Source organism: Helicoverpa zea, chromosome 6 (genome assembly GCF_022581195.2).
Source record: "Helicoverpa zea isolate HzStark_Cry1AcR chromosome 6, ilHelZeax1.1, whole genome shotgun sequence".
NCBI lineage: Eukaryota > Metazoa > Arthropoda > Insecta > Lepidoptera > Noctuidae > Helicoverpa > Helicoverpa zea.
Window position 1 is genome coordinate 6,548,791 of NC_061457.1, and position 26,659 is coordinate 6,575,449.

Here is a 26,659-nt window from a genome sequence, read left to right on the forward strand (position 1 = left end):
CTGAATGGGTGCTTTTGGAAATATGATCTTACCTAAATGGAGGTAGAACAGTAGAGAGTAGGAATCCATATGAGGAAAACTTTTCCCGTAATTCGTACAATAGAGCCGTCAGCAGATCCTTTTCCTTCTCGTCTTCACCTAAAAAAAATACAACATGAATTCATGTATGGTTATCTATTAGAATTAGGTGAAGAAAATATATGTGGTCTTTGTCTAAAAACGTACCTGGATACACCCAATGAAGGTCCAAACCGTCGAAATCATGATCCCTCATGAAGTTCACAGCGCTCTCTATGAACATGCTTCGTCTAACTGGTTCCTGTACCATTTCGCTGAACAACCGGTCGGTGCCTTCACCTCCGACACTGATCATCACTTTCAAACCTTGCAAGCGACGTTTTAGACCAGTAGCTATGCGATAACCGCCTGAAAATAAAAAGTAATTTAATGATTTTTTCTTTTATAGTCAACATTTATGAAGTTATTTTTAGACACCTTATTTTTAAGGGTATACAAGGGATATTAATCGGAAATCGCCGAAAAATCTGCTGAAAAACCGACCATTGGCACCTACCATAAATTATTCCGTATTAGAGAAAGCAGCAATTGTAATGACTAATAGCAATTAAAAACTTTCTTTACCTTTAACGATATCGTAGTCCTCATTGTTAGGAATAACGGAGTATGTATGGGGGTGCATAGTAGCGAACGCGTAGTGTAAATGTGTGCAGGAATTTGGCACTAGGCCGGCTGTGAACGCCAGCGGCGGGGCCCTGTAGGCCGCCCAAGATTCCATGTAGCATACCACCAAGCGACGCGCCGTGGGACCCGCCACTGTCTGCTGCATCGCTGGAAAACCACACTAATGTGAACACACGCAGCGAATACTAATACTTATGAAATTATTCACGGAATCACCAGTTACCTTGTAAGTTCGCATTTCCTAGCTGCAGTCTTTCATCGTTGCGGGTGCTGCTGCCAGGAAAATACATTTGATTAAGATAAACATTATTATAACTTAAGTACGCATGACAACGTAGACATCGCTTGGTGTTAATCTTAGTACTTTTATATTAGTTAGTAACTTGAATCTGCTTACTTATTAAGATGATTAGCAGCGCCGTAATATTTCAATCCAGCCAAACCATCGTCATATGAAAGGACTTCAGCATCCTGAGAAAAATGCAAAAACAAAATACATATCAGACTATTGGAATTATTATTTTATTTGTTGTTATTTCATTTATTGGTAATGATTAAGCTACCTCTACAATTTTGAATGATGATCCGGGTTCCATCAGTGAGATCGGCCGTTTTTCTACAGCGTCACGTAGTGGCAGTCTTTCATCTCCCTCATCACGAACACTCCTACGATACAAATACATGGATTCAATGCTGCATACTAATAATTGTGTGTTCAATAAAACATCATTTAAAAAGTATTTTTATTATATTGTACCTTAACGGTATGCTTTCAACGGAGGCACGTATTGGTGCAGCAATTGGATCGTGCTGTGGAATCGTTTCGACGGCATTTCGGGCGAACGTGAAGCCCGCTCGAGGAGACGCAAAAGCGTATGCGCATAGCGCTAACGCTAAAGCGCACTGCAATAAACATATTTATTCCATTTAAAGTAAAATACAAAACAAAAGACACCAGGTTTTGCGAATTAAATTCACTGAAGGTTTGGGTATACTTGTAAACCTAATAATAAGGGTTATAGCCCGGTCAAAATAGACATTTGAAATAACAAAAATTCCCACAAAGCTGATTTTTGGTGGAGAGCTAGATTTGATCATTATAAATAAAATACTAAAAGTCCCCATCAATCCCATGTGTGCATCAAAAGTTATTCGAGGTTAAATGTCAAAATTTTTGGTTTTTTGACTTTTTTTCGAAAACGGTAAAATTTATCAAAAAAGAACATCAGACCAAAGTTGTAGATCTTAAAATTTTCTACAAAAATGGCATCAACAGTTTTCTCCTAAATGTTACCATTCCTGAGATATCGCGATTCAAAGAGTCATGCACATATAAGCAATGTATATACGAGGGCTTTGAGTGTCAGACTCTTATTGACTAAAAACCGTCGTGTTCCGTCGTAAGCCTTTTATGTACCAGGGCCGCGGTAACTCTTTCGAACAATCCCGCAGCCCCGACAGGCCTTGGCCCTGCTGGGCCCCGCTGGGGCTGCTGACATGTCTTTGAGGAGCGCGTGGAACAACGCGCCGCCGACAGGGGTTTTTTGTCTATTAACTAGACATGAGCGATGAGCCACCGGAACTCACCGCACAGAGACCCACGCCTACGGTGGCTGGGAGTCGTCTTGCGACACCCGGAGCCCTTGTTGTCTGCCAGGTCCAGCGCGGCGGCCGGGATGAGAGGTGCGAACTCTTTGTCGTTCCGCCTCCTCCTTCTCGGACGCGAGAGGTCGCCGCCGCCTAAAGCCACGGCGAGGACCCGAAGGTGCTCTTCCCACACAGGGCACACCTGGACTGTGTGGTCCATCGTGCCCTTGGGGCTGTCCGCACAGTGGTAACACCCGGGCGCCTCCTCACGACCGATTCGATACAGATACCTTCCGAAACAAATGTATCCGGTGAGCCGCCATGACTCCTTCTGAGCCACTCCTCAAAGGGGGGACTTACGGCCACTATGGTGGTGTGCCCTAATTTACAACATCATGTGTAAAACAGAGATAAAGTTAGGAGTTAGGAGTTTACAGTTTAACTTTCAGTTGCATTGTATAATTTTGTCAGCTTACTATTGTTAAGTAATAGACTGTTTGTAAAAATATTACTTTTTAAAAGAGTGTCTATGGAGTTTCTTGCCGGCTCTTCTCCATGAGACCAACTTTTTGTTTCATAGGAGCCTGCAAAGGCCTTTTTGAAATAAAAGGATTTTGATTTTGATTTAGAATTTCAACGTGGGCACTCTAGCTTCAGTGACAAGCCACGTGAAGGTAGTTCATAACCCGCCATGATCCAAGATAATATCGAGGCTAAGCGGCAGTTAATTCTCGCAGACCAACATGTAACATACCGTGACATAGACCCGTGGGCATAACGATTATTTTACATTCCCCAAAATTAAGCAAAGTCTTCGTGGTTAACGTTTCAGCACACCTGAAAAAGCTGTTGACTCACACAAATCGGCCATTTTGACTACCCCCACTTCAGAATGGAATAAATGTTTCAAGAACTGGTTTAAATGCATGCAAAAGTGCATTAAATATCGCGGAGAATTCTTTGATAAACAATAAATGTTATTAACCTATTAGATTGTCTACACTTATTTCAAACGACACAACTTACAAGGCAGCCCTCGTATATACGTGGCTCATATGTGCATATCATGTGTAGTGTGACTCTTTGAAGCGCGATATCTCAGGAATGGTAACATTTAGGAGAAAACTGTTAATGCCGTTTTTGTAGAAAATTTTATAATCTACAATTTTGGTCAGATGTATTTTTTTGATAAAACTTAGGTACCGTTTTCGAAAAAAACAAAAATTTTGACATTTGACCTCGAATAACTTTTGACGCACACATGGGATCGATGGGGACTTTTAGTATTTTATTTATAATTATCAAATCTAGCTCTCCACCAAAAATCAGCTCTGTGGGAATTTTTGTTATTTGACCACTACTTTTATGTCTATTTTGACCGGGCTATTAGGTGTTGTGTTTAGTCCATCTTTCCGTAATTTTTATTCTCGACAAGAGACAATGTCGTCTCAGTGTATCGTGTTTCGCATTTAATTCATGGAATAGATGGCATTGGAGGCTGTCGACCTTAATGATAAAAAAGTTTGATGTCACCCATAACAATGCCAAGAGATGCCAATTATTGGACGACATTTAAATTAAAGCTTATAGGTACAACATAGTACCGTTAAAGATGTAAAAAGTCTTAACAAAAAGTTAACTCTAACAATGTCTTTGTGGTTTGTGAATCAATTGATCAAGTACAAAGGAACTATTAGTAGAGATTGAATGGTTTTTCTGTGTCCGGCGCCCAAACTGAAATGTATGGAGTGTAGGCGGAAGGTCAGTGACCTTTCTATCATATATCGCACTGTGACTTTGCGTAATTTACATAACTTGACAGACTCGAGAATTAAGATCAACACTTGAGACAGGTTCACGAAAGTTTGTATATTTATTCACATTTATTGTGATGACGATGTCAACGGCCGCAACTTGTTTAGATGAGCTTTCTTGGTATTTGTGCCTAAAGTATCGTGTTTAACATAAAAATCATGATGGGGTAAGGGTAATTTATTACCTACATGTGTTATGCCAGAGGCAAAAAAGCATTTCCTCTTTATATCTTTTATCAACATGATTCTTCTCCATAGGAAGCTACTTTTGGAATGGGCAACTAGAATCAACTTTATTTATATTTTTTGACGTTCATAAGTGCTTATGAAAGCCTAAATGAAATAAATGATTTGACTTTGACTTTGATTTGACTTTGATTGTAAATTGTCTCAGGTGTTTTCTTTTGACCCTTCGATCGAATTAAGTTGAGTGTAAAACTGTGCTAACTTTAGCTTAACTATTTTAAAGGTTTTAAATTATGTCAAGAATTTACCAATGAATAGTAGATGGACCCATGTGAAGGAACTTTAAGAATTTTCCTGAAGAAAGCTCGAAGAAGTACCTATAACGTTGCGTTTTTTAACATATTCATAAGAATCATGACGTTGTCGCTTAAAAGAATATATTCAATTCAGGTTACCTATTTTACATAAACAGCGGTAATTCTTTGAATCCTGCTTGACAAGTATATTTTTTTTGGAACAGGTAGGTAAATGTTGAGCACCGGAATAGATGATTATCTAATACTTTTGTGATGTATTTCGGGTAATCGATCTAATAAATAACTAATAAACGATTTCTGGTACGTTGACTCGAGTCGTTCGGAAAACAACACATTTGCATACAGGCATCAGAGGCAGGTAGCGGCTCGGCTACCCGCGGGGTCATCGTCATCATCCCAACCAGTCCAAGGTGTTTTCGCGTGACATTTCGCTGGTGATTAGGACTCGGCCTCTTATATTTTTAATATTTTTGGACCCGATGTATTGTGCTAACGCATGATTGTAAATCGAACCAGCCGCATTATTGTCCAAATCCACAACTCATTAACTTTATGGTCAAGATATGTGCATTCAATTTGCATTTATGTTCCGATCTCTTACAAATCCCCTATAAATTACGTTGATAAGATTTCCTACAAAAGTGTATTTATTATGAGTTGATGTCTTATTGGACATGAGTTCCATCTTATTAAAAGAAATCAGGTTGCTTCTCTCCCAAAGTTTGTTTACGAAAAATATATTCTTCTAGGAAACTAGAGTGATACGACTTGACATTGCGTTGATATGAAGGCCGAGGGAGCGACGCACGCGCCTGCGTCCCCGTGCGTGCATTGCATACATACCCAAGTATATAAAATAGTGAGGGCCATATTAATGGTAATATTTAACTTTAAAGTAGGTACCTACCAGTAGCACGTGAAGACTTGCTCGTTATTTACATTTTCACTAAATGCGTAAATAAAGCAATCGACCAGGTATTTCCACTGCAGGATTCATTGTAAACATTTTTCTTATAATTAACAAATGATGTTTTCGTAACTGATTTATTAAAGCTAATTTGACACTAATGGCTTTGGATTAAGCTTTAGGTACATCCCGTATCTCGAAAGTACGTCCATGATGTTCCTACCCCTTATTTAGGTACCTACGATGGTTAAATATCAAGACTAATTTCCCGCGTTTTACGTGCGTAAGTTTAAAAAAATGTTAAAGCATTTGATATTGCTAATATCAGTTGAATTCGTGAGTACCATCCATAAAAACAATGGTCAATTAGTACTTATGATTCACGACGAGGATATAAAACATGCACATCGATGGTTCTTCAAACTTTACATGAAATTAGTCATTGCTGTTAGAACGCTTTTAAACCACAGTTAGCCGAGCTTTGTCAATAACAGGCGTTTGTTATTTGCTAAGTTTGTTCTCGTGTATATGTGGTACTTGAGTCTAGGTAATGTTGTTTTGATGATATTTCAAGTGTATTTGACTATGTACCGCTATCTCTTCTCAAAAGATTCTCAAACTAATAATAATCACTTGACAAAACATCAATAGATTGGCTGTGTACAAGTGAAGCCGGCCTCGTTAAAACTGTTTTGTTTTTTTTTTTTTAATATTTTTTACGGTATTTATTTGTATGCTTAAGTATGGGATTATGATTAAAATAAAACTGTGAAGAGTTTATTCTCCATTTGAATAAAGGTAAAAACCGACGCCTATTAAAATAATTGGAAAATTATTTGCGGCAAAGGACAGAGATGAACCGGTTTTACGCTAAGTGCAGTCCCGGTTTATCCTGATCCCGGTTTAGTGACCTTGGTCCCGAACACGTGTGTCCTACTGCCTCATATCATGCAGATTGCAGTTAACTTTCTCATATGTCTTTATATATAACTGGGCATTCATGTCGCGCATATACAATGAGCCAAAGAGACACTTATTTACCGACGCAAATTTTGGGACAGTATTTAAATAATGTACGTAGAACAGTTAGGTATTACACGCTTAGCATCTGGATTTTTGAAACATAGCCTAATCCACAATACAGTACCGAATTTATTTTTGTGTCAACATTAGGGTTCATTAAACTTAATCTATAAAGAATAATTGCTTATCCCATTAACTTTAATTCTGTATCATTATGATCAATAGCCACCGACGCCTAATTTTTTGTCATAATCCTGTTATAGGTATTTAGCCATTCGTAGAAAATACATTTTTGTTTCGTTAGGTATAACGAATTTAAACATTGACTTATTATTAAGCAATGTGTGAATTGTAATTTACTGGTTACTTTAGGTTCACTGCACACTTTCAAAGATATCACGCAAAAGAAAAAGAATAATACTTACCCATAATGTGAAGTTGTGCCCCATGACGGGGAGCTTTCAGTAGTAGGTACTTTGAACTTATATCTGGAAACAAAAAAATAACTAAATGTAACGTCTTTTGTTATGGTATACCCATTGATTCTATATATAATACACTTAATTGGCATTTTTCTTTTACACAATATTCGAAAATTCTGTATGTATATAGTTCACATATGGGATAATCACCTACCTAGGTAATGAGATCTTGTATAAAAACAATAGGGGAATAATGAATCCGCTACCCCCTGTACTTTGAAGCTGCGCGTGCGTCGCGGGTCTGGTGCGACTGAGCGGGCTGCGCGCGCGTCACCTAGTGTTAAATACCCCGGTGTCATCGAGCCGAGCTTCGCGTCGCACCCACGTTTGTGCACAACAGTCACACATCTTTGGAGACATGTCTTACAAATACTGTGGAGGAACACGACATCTCGAACCATGGATTTGTTAGATATTACAAAGCTCCTGATAAGGTGACAGGCAACCATCATCAGTATGAACAATCTTTATCTGCAAGTCTAGGATATCCGTTAATTTGAAAATTAGCAGACGACGTATCAAAAATAAGACATTTTGACTATTGTTTTAAAAAATAAATTAAAACTTTAAAATCATATCGTTAAAAAGACTAACCTAACATAGATTGGTAATCATTCGTAAACGATGTCTGGCTTGTTCGTGTTCAAACAGAAAATTGTGGTTACCCTAAGAGAAGACAAAATGTATTATTTTACACTACCGGTTCCTACATGAGCTTTATTTATACCCTAACAAATTTTTAAAGCTCTTTATTAATAGAACCACCTGACTGTCAACGCCTTTACCAGCTTTATTACATCTTTTATCATTGGCATCCTTACAAAATGCGATAGGCAGGACAATGAATTTAACTGAAAAGTATTTATAAGCAATAAATATACTTACGCACATTGTAATAAAGTTGCAATGGAGACGTAATTTTTTACTAGCCGTTTTTCCGCGGTTTCACTCGGGTCCGGGTCGGGTCGTAGGAACTACTGCCCGTACCGGGATAAAACATAGCTTATGTTACTCGGTAAGAGTGTAGCTTCCGAAGAGTGAAAGGATTTATCAAATCGGTTCTGTACTTAGGGAGCCAAACAAACAAAAAAATGTTTCCTCATTATTATTTTAGTAAGATTGCGAAAGTAAGTTAATTTCGTGTCTGTACCCATAGAAAAGAGGGAGTTGAAAATTTGGATCCACGTGAGAGAGTGACGCGTGAATGAAAGGGTCTCCAGGATTCTACAAGCCTCCATATCATCTAAACTGTTTTAGCCATCCTAGTTCTCGCATTTACCTGTCAGGATATTTCCAATGATTTCATCAAATTGAATAAGATGGCACTCCCTTTTATCTCATAAAATAACATCTTATTTATGATATAAACGGATAATATATAACCGTTATTCAGAACGAATAAAATTAATGAGCCACATATAAAAGAAATGAATGGATCAAGAAAGAAACTGAATAATAATATCCACAATGCTGGTTATTGACTTTTGCCATGAAATATTTAGGTACATAAAATAAATAATAATATTACAATAACTTAATCATTCAAATACATATAAATCATTTATTTATAATTTATTATGGCTAATTTTATTTGTGTAAAACTTTAAAAACTTGGTGTTTATTTACATAGATATATACAATACATATTTACAATAAAAATCAAAAACTATCCTAGTAAGACAAACAACTAAAAAGCGTCAAAAAATTCGTCCCCATCGCTGTCAACTAGGAGCGTGCCCAAGAGGCTGGCAGCATTACCTCGTTGGATCGCCATGCTGATTCTTTGTCCGAGGTAATAGCCAGCCTTCTGGTCACGAGAAGCGTCAGCCAGCCGCCTAGAGAGATCTTTAAATAGAATGTGGGCATTCGGACCCCACGACCCGAGGGTTTCAACCCCAAACGGTTCGAAAATATAGTTTCCGACAAGGCCACTATATTTCCGCCGCTCGAGGTTCTGCGCAGCCGCAGCGGCAGCAGCAGCACAGCACGCAGAACTTGGAAGGTGTGATGGCGCAAGAGTATCGACACAGGTTGCGTCTCATACTAAAGGCCTACCCATCTTCCAAGGGAATAACGACATGCCGTCTGGTCTCTTACCGTCGTCGCGTGCCAAGCCGTTTGGTTCTAATACAGCTGGTACCCCGACGGCAACAAGAGCTCGACGTATAATGTCATTGATGTTTGATTTATGGCTATACTTAATCTTTATAGCACACTAGTTTTTGTTGGCTATTTTACATACCCCCTGTATGTTCATCGTATATTTTATCGAAAATAAATGAGTTTTGTGAGGTATAATTTGATGCCTTTCCATCCCCATTCCAGTTATTTTTTTTTAATTATTTTCAATTGGTTTTACCTACAAGTTTATTTTCGGTATTATGTTTGCGGAAGCCAGGGTAGACGGCTTCCATGCTATAATACGCAAGCGGCTCGCATCATTGCTGAACAGAGTCAGGAGCAGCACCAACAGCATCCTACAGGTTATTGCGGAAAAGCAAGACTCAAACGTCCTGAAAGCATTTATACGTGCTCAAATTTTGTAAACTGGTTTCTTTATGTTTTTATGTATGGACATTGGTCTGAAATAAAGATTATATTATTATTATTTTTTTTTTGTATGTCTCTTCCAGACCTCGGGACTATAGAGTCCCGGATTTTTGGGAGGCGAACGTGGGGCCGAAGCCAACACGCTGAAGCCCTTTTGAGACAACTTTAATGAAATGGTGACACAAAACCGACGATTATCCCTGTATACACTATAGAAATGTACCCAAGGACAATCCCCGGTTCTGTGCTAAACTATTGCTAACTATGGATGAAAACTACTTGGGCTATTGTGATGGGATGCTAATGGACTAGGAATGGGGAAACTACGGGAACTATGGCACCTGCCGATGACAATGTATTAAATACATGTTAAAATGGCAGGTGGAGACTCGCCAACTCACTTACTGGGCCCCCGGGAATCAGTCACTGAAAAGCAACAAGAGGGCAACAGGGACATGAGCGGCTGAGAAGGGTGAGGATACCTCGGCGGACTTTAAACGCAGATCACGCGCTCCCTGTGGGTCCAGCATCACCGGCCCACTCGCCACTTACCACGAGGCACCTACCCTCCGAGCAGGACTAACCTTGCTCTAGCGACTCCACTCTGACCGGCCGATGAAGGCAAGCCAAGAGGCGGGAGACCTATCCCCCGTCATGCTTCACTCCGGCAGGCCGGAGATGGGGGACAGTATACTCTCCCTGGAGCACTCGGATATATAGCCCCGCGGGGTCGCTACTCCCCGTCATCCGCCTCAGATGCCCTGCGGGGCTTATTATTATATTTGTATGTCTCTAACCGACCACGGGACTACAGAGTCCCGGATTTTTATTATTAACTTGTATGTCTCTACCAGACCTCGGGACTATAGAGTCCCGGATTTTTGGGAGGCGAACGTGGGGCCGAAGCCAACACGCTGAAGCCCTTTTGAGACAACTTTAATGAAATGGTGACACAAAACCGACAATTATCCCTGTATACACTATAGAAATGTACCCAAGGACAATCCCCGGTTCTGTGCTAAACTATTGCTAACTATGGATGAAAACTACTTGGGCTATTGTGATGGGATGCTAGTGGACTAGGAATGGGGAAACTACGGGAACTATGGCACCTGCCGATAACAATGTAATAAATACACGTAAAAATGGCAGGTGGAGACTCGCCAACTCACTTACTGGGCCCCCGGGAATCAGTCGCTAAATCGCAACAAGGGGGCAACAGGTACATGAGCGGCTGAAGGGTGAGGATACCTCGGCGGACTTTAAACGCAGATCACGCGCTCCCTGTGGGTCCAGCATCACCGGCCCACTCGCCACTTACCACGAGGCACCTACCCTCCGAGCGGGCTGCTAACCCTACTCTAGCGACTCCACTCTGACCGGCCGGTGAAGGCAAGCCAAGAGGCGGGAGACCTATCCCCCGTCATGCTTCTCTCCGGCAGGCCGGAGATGGGGGACAGTATACTCTCCCTGGAGCACTCGGATATATAGCCCCGCGGGGTCGCTACTCCCCGTCATCCGCCTCAGATGCCCTGCGGGGCTTATTATTATTATAAATGTATGTCTCTTCCAGACCTCGGGACTACAGAGTCCCGGATTTTTGGGAGGCGAACGTGGGGCCGAAGCCAACACGCTGAAGCCCTTTTGAGACAACTTTAATGAAATGGCGACACAAAACCGACGATTATCCCTGTATACACTATAGAAATGTACCCAAGGACAATTCCCGGTTCTGTGCTATACTATTGCTAACTGTGGATGAAAACTACTTGGGCTATTGTGATGGGATGCTAATGGACTGGGAATGGGGATAACTATGGGAACTATGGCACCTGCCGATGACAATGTATTAAAACATGTAAAAATGGCAGGTGGAGACTCGCCACCTCACTTACTGGGCCCCCGGGAATCAGTCGCTAAATTGCAACAAGGGGGCAACAGGTACATGAGGGGCTGAAGGGTGAGGATACCTCGGCGGACTTTAAACGCAGATCACGCGCTCCCTGTGGGTCCAGCATCACCGGCCCACTCGCCACTTACCACGAGGCACCTACCCTCCGAGCTAACCCTGCTCTAGCGACTCCACTCTGACCGGCCGATGAAGGCAAGCCAAGAGGCGGGAGACCTATCCCCCGTCATTCTTCGCTCCGGCAGGCCGGAGATGGGGGACAGTATACTCTCCCTGGAGCACTCGGATATATGGCCCCGCGGGGTCGCTACTCCCCGTCATCCGCCTCAGATGCCCTGCGGGGCTTATTATTATTATTAATTATAATTTCTGCTGTAAGATTGGTCCGATAGTTGCGTTTAAATAAGTAGCTTGGCTACAGGTAGTTCTAGACTAGTTTTAGATTTTCAATCAATATAATTGATGAGGTTTTTAAATTACATCAGTCTTTAAAACGATTATAATTTGTTTGCAACGATGCTTTGTATATCATGAACTTAATTTATATGAACCTGTTTTAAGATCCAGTTCCAATCATGATCTCGTTAAGATTTGGTAAAACGTCAATTATTACTACTGTACTGGGATTCTATAAAACTCGATCAACAACTCGCATTTCACTTCGATTCGTAATGTCATTTCATACTTTAGGGGAGGTAGGGGAGGGATGGGCACTTTTTCACAATTTATTGCATAAAAAATCAGATTTTACAGATCATTATCAACTTTTATTGCCATTTCTTATATTCGGCTAGATATAATGAAAGAGCTTACGATAGCTTAGCTTACCACCTACGTAGGTGGTCCGGTCATATTAGACTAAAATAAAAACGTGGGGCCCATTAACTATTGCTGTAGTACTCTCTTCTAAAGGTATAATAGGTGTGGATTGCATCGACTTACTATAATTGTAACTGGAGATTTTGACAATCAATAATTAATAATAGAAAATACACATACCTTTCATTAGTTTTCTCTTTATAACGATCCGAAACCGCAACAAAATATTTAAGTACTTTTACGAGTGTTTGTTCTTGACAACTCACAGAAATGACAGATAGTCTATGGATGAACACCGTTACCAGTCGGTAACGTAAACTACCCAATTAAAAAAAAACAAAACTATGATCAGAAATCAGAATAAAAGGACCCCCCTTTTATTCTGATTTGATCATGTCTCCCAACTGCCCATCTCTCCCCTACCTCCCCTATAGATAGACAGATTTTGACAAATCTGTCAAAATCTCGACTTTGATTTAGTTCAACTTGTCAACACGCTCGATAGTGAAGCGCTAGTGTAGTTTGACAATGTCAATCACGAAACTTTAAGGTAGAATTCCGTGGGTCGCGATTGTCGCAGCCGCGCGCGACAAAAGTCAACCTATGAAAATGTATGGCACCGCTGCCGAGGGCTGCGACAGTCGCGCGCGGACGACGAATTTCGTGAGCCGCTCGCGGCCGTACGCTTCTCAACATGGTCTAGCGCTTAATAACATCTATAGAATTTTAGTAAAACCAGAATTAAATTTTTGACAATGCCGCGAGCAGCTTACGAAATTCGTCGGCCGCGCGCGACTGTCACGGGCCTCGACAACGGTGCCATACATTTTCAAAGGTTGACTATTGTCGCGTCCACGGAATTCTACCTTTAGATCGAAGTCGAAGTGAGAGTGATGTCGAAGTGAGTTGTGATATTTTATAGAATCGACATGCTGAAGGGTTAACTTCAATCATATAGGTATTGTAAAAATATGCTTTAAAATGCCTATAAATAAATTAAACACTGATCTGGGAAAAAAAATTCTATTCCTATTTCTAAAAAAAATACTTGCTTGTGGTGTGGTCACAGTATCAGTAAGTGGTAATAAATAATATGAAATATTATAATCACCTGTTCTCTAGTCCTGATGCAGCAGGAATGCTCTATCTTGTTGTTTATTTCAAAATAACGCCTCACTCAGTAATCACTCTTACGTTTACGCTTTTCACATTTCACGGAGCTTTGGTCTTAGCATTGAAAATACCTCGCGCACTCTTGATACTTCATGTAACACTTTTTGAAGTGTAACTATGTCCTTAGAGAGATCGTCTTCAAGCTGTTTAGTATGTTACAGAAATCACCCTTGTACCGTCGTTATTGATGAACACACATGTACCTATTTGAACTTCTCTTTGATTAGCAACTTATTTCTTATTTTTCTACGTTACGGTTGATGAGTTATGCATTTGACCACTATTTGTAATGCTATGTCTGTTATAGAGCGTAAGCTGGTGTGTGGCCACGAGCAGTGCTTGCATACGTGGTGTCGCGGTGCGATAGCGCTCCGGGCTCATCCGTCATTACTATGCAAGGAGCGTTTCTTCCTTTCTTGCCGCCAATGTCGCTCGCATTGTTTACCGGCACGCCGCTGTCATCGCCAGCAGCTCACCATCTAACTGTACACTCACGAACTAAGTGGACCCTGAAATTGGCAATGCCCTTGTTTTCATACGTTCAAAGTTGACCAGATCGAGTGACCTAGCTTCTTAGGAAGTTTGCTTGTTTTGTTTTTATTAGCATTTAAGGATGATAGACCGAAGTAGACCTGTGTGCGTGTAATGAGCTGATGCTACAACAAGAATTTTATTATTATGTTATTAATGAGATCGTTCGGAATCTGGATCATCCTGCCCTTTGGGAGCAGGACAAACCGGAACCGGTATGTGTTTACAGTTTACTGGGTACTTGTAGACTAGCATTGTGTATGTACCTATGCTGCAGCGAGGGGGGGTTGGTGGTGGCGGGCGATGGCCGGGAGCACCCCGCGTGCTGCGTGCTCGACTTCAAGGCGAAGTTCAAGGCGGGCCGTTGGCATTTATTGTATGATTCGTCAACATCGGTGTCAGATGCTCCGCGCCCACGCTCAGTATGGGTTCACAGTTTAAAATTCAATTATCTAAAACCAAAACGATCTATTGAAGTCATAATCACTTCATTGTAAATCAGTATTATTTAGTGTAATGGGCAAATCATGGTCCAAAAAAATTAAGCTTTTGTTTAGCGATTTTTGAATGATTTTCTATTGATGTGAGATTCGAATCGAAGGAGATACCAACCACGATAAAGATCGATCGTATCTATAAATTGACTATCGAGGCCTCCCATGTGAATGTTTTAAATGTATCTCTAATTATCTCTTACATGAGATATACCTATGCAACTAGCGAAATTCTAGTAAGTATATCGCGCTTATTTTAATCGCCTTTTTTAATTTTCAAATTTTACCTTAAAAAAAGATGGCACTCTTTTTTCATGGGTAACCGAAATGAATATTTATGAATACGCTGGTGACATGAGCATTCTTAATGGAAACTGTCGAGAGAAAAATGCTCAGGTATATAAAAACACAACATAAAAACATTTGCTATTTCATAAAATGGCCGATAACCCCATCATCCATTGAGGTTTGATTAAACCTTCCTGCAGTCTCTTTCTACTTAGGCACGTCAGTTTTGAAAATGTCGTTCTAATCTAGCTGTATTTTAGAGTATTATGTCAGATCCATATTAAAAAAAAAAAACAAAATGCTAAAAACGTTAACGTGTTCCAAAAGTATTAAAAAAATCATATCTAAATCAATTATTATCTCCCAAAAAAACCGAATGACAGCTTAAAGTACTTTACAAAACATCTTTACTCGTATCGAACATCTTTCATCATTGTTATCATCCATTTGTTTGTTTACAATGGTCACAAAGTTTTCTCGATAACAGAATCCGCTAGCGCGTGGTCATGAGAGCAATAGTTAGTTGTGAATTACACCGCGTTGCTATTGGACGCTAAGTTGGTTCCATTAGCATAGTTGTTGCGAGTTGTTGCGATGGCGTTGCCTGACCGTCACTTGTTTTTGAGCAAACGTCTAGTCACTGATAGCGGAGTGTCAGATGGCGGTGTGCTGGTTGACGAGCGAGGCACCATTGAACAAATTGTTACTAGGGAACAGGCAGATAAAATTGTTGCTGATAGCGATGGGAAAATTAAGGTACCTAGCACTTTTTTACCAGTACTATAAAAACAAGTTTTCACGTTGCATTTTCGTCATTAGATCTTCAAAGATTTAACCAAGCAGACAATGAATCAAGTCGAGAAAAAAACTTATTCTACTAAAACACATTGTTTTTGGATACTGCTAATGAAGACCTTGTAATTTACTAGCTGTAGCTATGTATATTTTCAAAAGATACATAACTAAATTGACCTCGTGAACGAGGCAAATTGTTAAATGTTACGTCACGGACCGGTCTTCAGATAAACTCACTAGGTACTCCAACTAACTGCACATTTACTAGATTCAATGGTGACGCTTAGTTAAGTCTATTACCCATGTTTCCAGGTCGTGGATGGTGGGGAGCTGGCGCTGCTGGCTGGAGTAGTGGACTCTCATGTGCACGTCAACGAGCCAGGTCGCACAGCTTGGGAAGGGTTCCGTACTGCCACCAGCGCAGCTGCTGCCGGCGGCATCACCACCATCGTCGACATGCCCCTGTAAAAACTGGTTCATTATTTTAATGTAGTAGATATTTTTTTAGGGATATGGTAGGTAATGTAGGAAGATTTAGATAAGTAGGAAAATTGACGCGAATTTAAATTAGTCCTCAAAGACTACGATGCCGACTGGTTGGTTACCTAATGTGCAGGCCATTATCTGTCTATCTATCGCTTGTGACACGCGACAGTAATTAACTATTAACTTCATACGATCTCAATTATAAACAAGCATTGTTCAAGGTACTGAGTAATTGACTTATATTGTGTACTCCATCGGGTTTAATGGAGTTAATATTCTTTGCCAATATTAAAAATTATCTTGGTCTACTGACCCCATTAACAAATAATGCGCTATTCATAACCGATTAAACATTACCCTACTTTTAAGTTGTGCTGTTGGGTCCTTATCGATGGAATAGTGATTGGAATGGAACAATCGATTTTTCATAGTTTTCGGCTATCACCTATATCACATCAGCAAAACAGAGTGCTTAGTGCGAGTTTTCGTGAATTTTTTTACGGACTCACATGAGAGCGCGTATACTAAGATTTGTATGGAACAAAAACAGCTCCACCTAGTGTCAAAAATTGGAACCTGTTTTTGTTCCATACAAACAGTGTTGCCAACAGTTGTAGAAGCTTACCACCAGAGTCAACTTTTAAAACCACCAGAAAACCACTAACAAAAATTTATCCCACACTTAAAATCACCAAATTCACCACTAAAAAAATATTGTTTATATTTTATTGTAACCTAAAACAATTTAATCATCCAAAGATGTAACTCGGCAACGATAGAAAATTAAAACAGACAAAGCATTACATCTGTTTAGCAATTCATCCGACCCGATCCGAATCCTTCACAAATTATAATCGGCGTAGTAGTTTCACAAATTGTTTAGTTACGCATTTGACCAATGAATGAGTACTTAATATAATTATATAGTAGTCGTTCACCTTTTTGTTTTGTAGATGCTTTTTTGACATTCCGTGAGACTTCAAATCTCCATAGTAACTCCTTAAAGTTGTACCACAAAACTTACATTTCGCTACTTGACCCGCAGTACTTTCAACATTTCGCCACTAAATAGGGGACTTAAACCACCAGTATTAGTGGAAAATCCACTAAGTTGGCAACACTGCATACAAATCTTAGTATACGCGCTCTCATGTGAGTCCGTAAAAAAATTCACGAAAACTCGCACTAAGCACTCTGATAGATACCATAATTTAATGTAATCCTTAAATTAAATTATACCAACGACATGAAGGCGCGTTAGAGACGCATACCTGAAAGACCTACGCATACCTACGAGAAAGTTTATCAGATCCCACACATGCTCCTATTTATTTTTTATCATAAAACCTATCTACGCTCACTTTTCGGATAAGGATAGCGATTTCTAATTTAATCTAGCTAACAACTTAATCTCTGCTATCGGTAGATTGGTATTGGATCAGTGACCAATACTAATAAATCAGCCATTGATTATTTTTTTTTAATAAAAATTTAAAATACGTTGTCTTTTCACATTTCAGGAATTCTATTCCACCGACTACGACCCTGGAAAACCTGAAAATCAAAGCATCTGCCGCTGAAGGAAATGTCTTTGTCGACGTTGGATTCTGGGGAGGAGTCATAGTCGGAAACGAAGTAAGGATTTATCATATTTTTGTTTCGTATCTCGATTAAAAATACTTAATTGAATAAACTACGTGAATCGATTTCGAAACATCAGGGTGCCAGATATGAATTATATTATTTGACCCGATTAAAATACTTTAAATATCAATTACATAAAATAAGGTATCTAACATGAAAAGGTAAGGGTTTACGATGGAAGTTTTTGAGTAGCCATAACCATTATTTGCCTTTCAATCCACATATTTTAGCCATTATTGGGTAAAAAAACAAGTTTTAAATGTTACGAGATCTGTGGCACCATAATATTACCTAAGGCTAACTGACCATAAACTTCCAAAGGATTAACAGAATTCGATAAAATATCAAGTTTTATTCCGAGCTAGGGGTTATTCACTCCGTACCTACATAGGTAACGACAAATTACTTCCCGTTGCTAATTCATAAAGTTGACGCTTTGTATTTTTTTTTCTTAAGGTTTTATGACTTAGATACAATATTTTTGAGAACTTGTAGTTATTCGTTTTTTTTTATTTTCAGGATTCACTTCGGAACCTCGTAAAGGCTGGCGTAGTTGGTTTTAAATGCTTTCTTTGTCCAAGTGGAGTCGATGAATTCCCTAACGTTGGACCTGAAGACTTGGAAAAGGCCTTTGCAGCTTTAGAGGGAACTGGATCTGTACTGGCGGTAATTTTTTTTTAAGTATTTTATTTTGAACTAGCCGCCTGCGGCTTCGCCCGCGTAGAGTTCGGTTATATCGCGTTTCCAACAGAATTCTTCAAAAGTCCGGGATAAAAACTATCCTATGTTCTTTTTCAAGGTCAACTCTATCTCTGTACCAAAATTTATTAAAATCAGTTCAGTGGTTGAGACGTGAAAACGTAACAGACAGACAGACAGACCGAGTTACATTCGCATTTATAATATTAGTAGGGATTTCTCGCTAACAGACGATTGATATTCAAAATATATAATAAATTACAGTTTCATGCAGAACTTGAAGATGATGTTCCACCTTCCAGAAAGAAAATAAAAAAGAAAGGTATGCTTTTCATTACACTTTCAGAAGGACGATAGAAAGAAATAAAAAACAAGTTACGAAAAAGACAAAATGATTACCTGCTTTTGACAAACATGGGTTTATTTTCGATATGTTAAGACATTCTTTTGTTTATTTTAGACCCCGAAGAATATCAAACATACCTTGAATCAAGGCCTTCCAAAATGGAACTAAACGCAGTCTCGTTAATTAAAGATTTTGTTGACAAAACTGAGTAAGTTATCTTCATGAATCACAATATTTCGGATCACGTTTAATTTTTTCCCACTCTTTACTACTTACGGCCAGTTTCTTCATCAAAAGTTAAAGTTAAAGTAATGTCTAAAGTAAAAGTAACGGTCAAATACGTTTTTTCAAGGCTAAAGTGACAGCAAAATTAATAGAAAAATTGAATTTGACCGTTACTTTTACTTTAGACATTACTTTGACTTTTACTTTGGCTTTAACTTTTGATGAAGAAACTGGCTGTTATTAACGCATACGCATGTCATGTCATTTGAATTTGGAATCTAAAATTTTTCATCATAGACTATTCGCAAAGAGAATTCGCTCGATATTCGAACATAGAAAATGAGGTGTCATGGTGCCATACACGCGCCTCATTTGTTTTTTTTTTCAATATTTGCTATGTTAATGAAACAAAAATAAAGATGTCAGTTAAATATTAAAATGCAAAACACACTGTACCTATTCTACCTATTCTACTTCATAGTAGCATTTACTTACATTTTGTTTTAGACGACCCACTCAACGGCATGAACTCAGGATTATTTCAGGAAAGTAGGAAGATCACACCAAAAAATTTAATGCATCGACATAGAGTTAAATAACGAGTCGCTTCTTACTTACTCCTTATTCTTATTCCTTATTATATTTTTTCTTCAAAAGCGTACGCGTGCACATAGTTCACGTGTCCTCATCAGAGGTGGTTCCTCTGCTGGTGGACGCGCGGAAGACCCGCCTGGCGAAGGGACACGAGGCATGGCGCGCCGGAGTCACCGCAGAGACTTGCCACCATTACCTAACGTTCAGTGCCGATCAGATCCCTAAAGGACGGAGCGAATACAAATGTGCACCTCCTATTAGAGATAAAAATAACAAGGTATAAAGAAAAATCTGACGTAGGTAACTGAAAAAAAAACAGCTTTTTTATTATTTTAAAAGAGGTTTCATTACTGCTGTCAAAACATTCAAGGTACCTAGCCTAATACTTTGTCAAAAATGCAAGCTGCCAGTCTCAATTCGATGCTAATGGCATTTTTCAGGCGCACAAACATATCATTATTATTTTGCATCAACTAAAGAAATTCGTTTGAAAAGTTGAAAAAAATTGCAGAATGGTCAATAATTTAATTTTAATGTTTTAGGAAAAATTGTGGGAATACTTATTGGAAGATAAATTGGACCTAGTCGTGTCTGATCACTCACCTTGCACTCCAGATCTAAAATGTTCAAATAATTTAGAGGCTTGGGGTGGTATTTCTTCTGTACAATTTGGTAAGCTTAAAATCATCCCTTAGCTCTTTAGCCGATATCTAAGATCCATCCAACCTTCCAATATAATTTTAATAAGGAGAATTTCATTGTTGTATAAGGAGTAAAGTTTTTTTTAGATAGGTTCTTATTTATAGTCTACTTCCTCAGGTTTATCCCTGTTTTGGACAGCAGCAAGTACCCGCGGCCTCGACCTGACCTCGATCAGTAAATACATGAGTTCAGGGCCAGCACAGCTATGTGGCCTTCAAAATCGCAAGGGAGCCCTGAGACCCGGCCTTGATGCTGACCTCATTTTCTTTGACCCTGAAGCGACCTTTACAGTCACAACTGAAATAATACGACACAAGAATAAGGTAAGCAAGCGATAAATTTTAAATATCGTAAATAATACCATAAATAAAGGCATACGTATACAATTTTCTTTGTTGCATTATCTTCAGATGAGATATTATTGATCAGTATTTTAGTGTAAACAAGTCTTCTCCTGCGAATAAGTAGTCGACCGACACAATACATAATGCAAGCACTGGCTCGCTATATAGGTACATTGTAAAATTTGTTTTATGATGAATTGATCCTATTGTATGTAGTAGTCAAAGTATTACTTACACATCGCACCCTTAGAATGAAAGTGACTTAATTCAAAATTCCTGTAATACTCGTTTTTGCAATAAACTGACCTTAAAAAGCATAATCTATAACCCTGTAAATAAAAAGAGACCTATTTCTAACTATAACAGAGACTACGCTTATTTCGGTCTCTTTCACTGGTTCCGCTATTCGTTTACGCATATTGTGTGAAAGAGCCAGAACTAGTATTACGTCAGATGCGCTTGCGAGTGAACATGTAAAACATCGGCGAATCTCAAAAAGTGTCCGTTTATTGCGAATACTGCCACGGTAAGTTACACAATATTTTTTGCCATAAAGTGACATTTTGATTAATACGTCTTTATAAAACAAAATATGTAGGTAGTATTCAGTGACCTTTTAAGGATTAGGTCTATTTAGTAAAAAATAATTATAAAAGACAAACGACACTTATAATAATAGGTCTGTCTATGACTAAAGGCATATTCATTATTTTTGTTATTCTTAATATTGAACCTGTTTATTACTAAAATTAAAAAGTTTAAGTTGTAACTTTTTTGGAATATGCCCCTATAATATTAAAGTTGTGTGGTACGTTAAGATATTTAGGTACACAGAGCCACACATCAGTGTATTCAGATCTGTGAATTTCTACAATTTATTGATCGATGCTCACCTTAAACTTTTCCAACACGGTACGATTTTATTAACCTGATGTGGCTTTTTTCCTACACCGTTTTACCGCACTCCAACCCGTATGCATCCGACAGGACACCCGCCCACTTAACATAATTGTATTGGTTTTTATACCAATACTTTAGCATCCTAATGATATCGCTTGGGAAGTTCTTGATATTTTCTCCATTTTCACCACAATTTTCTGCATAGGCAGTCGTAAGATACGAGGTCGAAAGCCTTGGAGAGGTCCAGAAAACATGCATATACAGGTGTTTTCCTACTTGTATAGTATTGAACAGTCTGTTTGAGCCATAGTATAGCTGTTTCCGTGGATAAGATTGGCTTAAAACCAAACTGGGCATCGTTAAGTATTAAGTACTTATCCAGCTGCTGGTCAATCAGACTATCCAACACCTTTGCAATGATGGTAGCCAGGGATATAGGCCTGTAGTTGCTCTTTTTACTCGCATCTCCAGTTTTATTCTTAACAATAGGCACAACAATAGTTTTAAGTAAATCCGCTGGAAGATACGAGTGACTCAGGCACAAGCTAAAAAACATTGCTAGCACTCGCGGTAAGTGCTTACCAGCATGCAGCAAATGCTCTATACTTAGGCTGTCATGACCCAGCGACTTGCCTCTCTTTAAGTTGCGTATGACAGTAGCTACCTCCCTGGCCGTAAACCATCTGGGGGGTCTGAAGACATGCCTATTAGGCATGTCTTCAGACCCCCCCCACCACCTCAAGCCCACCAGACGACGTACCCAGGGGAGACCCAACCCTAAAGGTTCTACTAAATAGGTTGGCGATATCACCAGGATCACTAAGGCCATCAATACTCACAGGCAGACCCGACCTTTGATTCAACCTGTTCGTGGCTTTCCAAAAACTACCATAATTCTTTGCGTCATGATGACTTGCAATGATGTCCATTTTTATTTGGTCCTTATTATTTTGGCACCATTTCAATTTACTTTTAAAAACCTTTCTACTTTCCACCATTTTTTCATATAAATCACCATTTTTCGGTCTACCAAACAACGTCCAGGTTTGAAAATCCGAGCCTGTCTGTGTGCGTCCTTCACATGCTTATTCCAGCCCGTTATGTAACTTTTTTTGCGCTGTAATCCGTTCTTACAGTTACTTGCGATTGCACCTTCATAGAGTATACGCACAATTTCCGCATAAATATTGTCTAAAATAGTTTTATTTATTTTTATTTATTAAGGCAAACCAACAACATATACACAAAAACAAGTATAGTTACAAAATTTCTTACGTAAGTATTTACTGTGTGAATATGTCACTTACAGGTATGCACACCATTTACAATAAGTTACAGAGTTATACTTATTTATACCATTACTGCAGTCAAAACTATGGAAAATGTTCCTTAATTCTACATCTAGTTTTACTACATTCAGTAAATTCTAAGGGAAAGTCTACATTTTTCAAGAGATCATTACAATAATTGCTATATAACTCAGTCTGCTGCAAAGCTCTGTCACCCCATGTTACTTTGTTACATTTAGGAAGTGCAACTTTTGGCCTTAATAACTTAAGATCCCAAGACACGTCATAGAGCACACTAGCGTCTCTAACAGTGTTCCACGCCGCGTCTGTCACTACGCAGTGGTCTAACCAACTAGTAGAACCATCTCAACTAGCACACTAGTGGAAACAGCAGCCTATTTGGCAACTGTTAGCTGTACAGTAGTGCTTTAGGGGTTCCGAAAGTATCTTTAAGTTCTATTATTGCTTCTGTAGCTGCTCATAGCTGCTCATAGCTGTAAATATCACTAAAGGCAGCAGAAACTGAACCAAATGTCACTCTGGGTTTTACAAGAGATCATTCTACAACCCATTTGCAGCCTACATCTTTAAAAGAGAGTTCAAAAAATTATGTTAAAGGTTAAAGCTGCTAAAAAGTTTCTATTGCCGCTGATGTACGCGTTAGAACTGCATAAAGACGCTAATTGTAGACTTTTTAGCGGAACTGTTTAAAAGATATATTTATCACTTTTCTGCCACTAAAGGTTTCATTGCAGAAGTGATTTGTTATTTTGTGCAGACTTAAGTAGGAATTTGATCCTCTGTTCTACTTATAGCCAACACAAGGCTCCACAATAGAAGCAGGAGGTCAATAGACATTGCCTGCTCATTTGGATACATTCTGTTATTTTATTCACAAACACAAGCAAAGGTCCCGTAGATTTTGTTTTCTCAATTACTGATAACGAATCAGTTACTTGAATAAATGTTATTAAGACTGAAATAAATAAATACATTCAGATTTTTATAACATTGCATTTTAATTTAATACCCTATGTCCAAATAACTTTCAGTATGACAGTGTCTTATTATTTATTGTGTCTACGGAATTATTACCAATATGTGTCATAAACAGACTTAATTCTTAAAAAAACATAGAATGGAAAACATAATTTTGAAATAAAGTGACTTAATTTGAAACTACTTTATATTTTATGTTAAAATATATATAAAAAAATACTATAAACATAAATTTGCATTGTCATTGTGATCTCAAAAGGCTTATCCACAAATCTGGTAAAAATCAATAGTAAGCCATTAAAAACGGAAGAGATATATTAAGATGTATTAAGTAATATAATTTTTTGATGACGATTTTGCTCATTTCCCACAAATTGCATTTTTTGGATTCGGTCACTTTCATTCTAAGGGTGCGACATATTTAATAATTGGAAAACCGACATATTACCTCATTCTTTTCATGTTCTTGTGGTCGTCATGTATGACGTTTTGAAGATGAAGGCTGAAACTGTACATGACCTTCACTATTATTTACGGTCATTTGTTACATTTACAACTTTGTTATAGTGTATGTAGATAATGAAGTTGGTCTGGTAATGAGAAACAAAATTAAAAAAATCTTTATCTGTCGTAAAAAAAAAACAAACGCACCAAACAATTTTACTCAGTTGCATCCAGTTAGACTGGAAGCCGATCCCAACTTGGGAAAAGCTAGTCTTCTTTAGATGCCCTACCTACTTATATTTTATTCAAGAGTAGGTACTTCAGCTCACACCAAAAGAACTGCCATATAGCCACAGACCTAAACGTATTTTGAGACATATCTATACCTATAAAATAGACAAATCCTAGAACATCGTAATATCAAATGATTTGAAATGAGCACACCTGTTCTTTGTATTTACTCACAGCTTAATTATATCAGTTTAAATTGTGAATCATAGTTGTGTTAATTACTTACTGAGGTTTGCTTCTCGCTTAATTACTCTACAATAGGAATCACGATTATGCGTTCCAGTTACATAATGTTACAACTGTTATGTAGGTAGTTCATTTCTTATTATTTATGAATAGGTAAGCAAGGGATAAGTTCTGTCTAAATAAAATTCAAATACTCATGTTCTATTACAAAATCTGATTAGGTAGAACTGTACATGGTGGAACCACCACTATAATAGTTACGGGCCCGATTCTCCTAAGTTAATAATGTCAAAATCGAATAGAAATCGAATCGCAATATGATAGCAATAGCAGTTTTAACCATATCGGGCATTCTGCTACTAATATAAGGCCAATCGTATTCCAACGACATTCGATTGGTTTGCGATTGGTCTGCTATTTTGGTGATTTCGGTCTATACGGTAGTTTGCTCAACAATCATATTGAAATAGTTAATCATTTGCAGACAAAATGATTCATTATTGAATGACAGAAAAGGTTAAAAACTTTTATTTCAAAGAAAAAATAGCGGATTGCCACATACGTTTCAATCGTAATCGAATCGGGTTTGGATCGCAGTCGAACGTGAATCGTATCTTGCTTAAGTAAAATTAGGAGAATCGGGCCCCTGGTGGAACACCGGACATTATAAAGTGCGGCCTTTCTAAGTGAAGAATGCACAAATAGGGTTCCTATTCCTATAAAAATAAAGATATAGGTATTTAAGTATTTTTTTGTTTCAGTTAACTCCATACATCGGTAAAGAGTTAAAAGGTGTTGTAAAAGAAACCTACCTTCGTGGACGTCTGATCTACAAGGACGGCGAGGTAGTTGAGAAGCCTCAAGGAAAACTGTTGTTAAATGATATCTGAAGCCATTTAGGCGTTGGAAAATGTTAATTCTTAAATGTTTAGAAAATATACAAAATGAGCGTAACTTTGTGTTTTAGTTTGTTAATGATTGCCCAACTCCCGATCTCTCAAAAACTGTATTAAAAATCGACGAGCCTACGTTTCCTTATAAGTTCAATTACAAGATGCTAAGTACTAAGAGCGCGCGCACACTACAAACTTTTAGTCGGCCGATAGTTAGATTGGGCTCATAAATCAGTACCTATAAAGATGAAATACACACGTAGTAACGCCAAAAAATCTACTAAATTAAAAAAATAATAGGTCGATTAAAAGTTCTGTTTGTGGTGCGCGCGCGCTCCTATTCGGTTTTATCACAATTTTATTCCAGTAGTAGGTATCGAAACACACTGAAACTGAACACGAATTAATTAGTTTTCGAAGCCTCTATGCTGCGATCCGCACGAATATATTACAGTGTGGAATTCATAACACATATGAATTGTATTTTTTTCCTTTGTTTCAAAACTAGTATTTTAATAGAGACTTGAAAATCAAGGTAAGAGTTGCTCACCTAGGTACAAAACTAGTATTATAATATTTTGGCCTCATCGTTGTAAAAAACTAGAGATTAAAATAACCGGTTGTGGTTATTTAATAGCTTTGATATTAGGCACCTATATAGCGCTTCAGATTTGCAAATATTAGCAAAGATCAAAATTTACTCCATCACCAGAAAAATAGTGATGGTTTTTCCATGTACCAAATTATTTTATGCATCAGATAATGTACCTACCTGTTTTATGTCGATAACTTAACCCGAATAGATATTATACCTACAGCAAACAAAAGATGAGATATGATATCCAGGTAGATATACAAATCAATTTGAGGTAAGTCATGTGAATTTTTTAATACATATCAATTTAGAGCAGGTAGGTACATCAACAGGCACCTTCTTCATGTTTCAGAGATATGATAGCTAAACTGAAATCGATATCCCAAATAACAGAGACGAGATAAGATTCCTCGCTACGAGCTCCATAACAAAAAGATACCCATCA

At 38.4% G+C, this 26,659-nt stretch overlaps 2 protein-coding genes across 4 annotated transcripts in view; one reads left to right on the forward strand and one right to left on the reverse strand.

Annotated features, from left to right (window-relative positions):
* LOC124631025 (probable chitinase 10) overlaps positions 1-13,856 on the reverse strand; it is a 29,120-nt gene extending 15,264 nt beyond the window's left edge. Inside the window, exons 1-9 of one of the 2 annotated variants that reach the window (XM_047165122.1) lie at positions 13,408-13,856; positions 6,962-7,024; positions 1,460-1,605; positions 1,266-1,368; positions 1,100-1,173; positions 926-972; positions 643-849; positions 226-426; positions 33-138 (exon numbers count right to left, since the gene is read on the reverse strand). In XM_047165122.1, the coding sequence (XP_047021078.1) occupies positions 33-138; positions 226-426; positions 643-849; positions 926-972; positions 1,100-1,173; positions 1,266-1,368; positions 1,460-1,605; positions 6,962-6,985 (908 nt within the window). In that variant the 5' untranslated portion in view covers positions 6,986-7,024; positions 13,408-13,856. Of the gene's footprint in view, positions 1-32; positions 139-225; positions 427-642; positions 850-925; positions 976-1,099; positions 1,174-1,265; positions 1,369-1,459; positions 1,606-6,961; positions 7,025-13,407 lie in introns of both variants that reach the window. The other variant, XM_047165121.1, reaches the window with a different exon arrangement.
* Positions 13,857-15,296: 1,440 nt separating this feature from the next.
* Positions 15,297-25,680, forward strand: LOC124631026 (allantoinase-like). 2 transcript variants are annotated; one of them, XM_047165123.1, is made up of 11 exons: positions 15,297-15,538; positions 15,890-16,041; positions 17,584-17,698; positions 18,227-18,373; positions 18,671-18,728; positions 18,867-18,960; positions 19,485-19,526; positions 19,635-19,848; positions 20,114-20,243; positions 20,391-20,596; positions 25,488-25,680. In XM_047165123.1, exons 1-11 carry the CDS (start codon positions 15,377-15,379, stop codon positions 25,614-25,616), a joined length of 1,449 nt encoding a protein of 482 aa, XP_047021079.1. In that variant the 5' UTR covers positions 15,297-15,376; the 3' UTR covers positions 25,617-25,680. The 2 variants fall into 2 exon arrangements, with proteins under 2 accessions (XP_047021079.1, XP_047021080.1); XM_047165124.1 differs by lacking the exon at positions 19,485-19,526 and having other exon boundaries at positions 15,298-15,538.
* Positions 25,681-26,659: the final 979 nt, after the last annotated feature.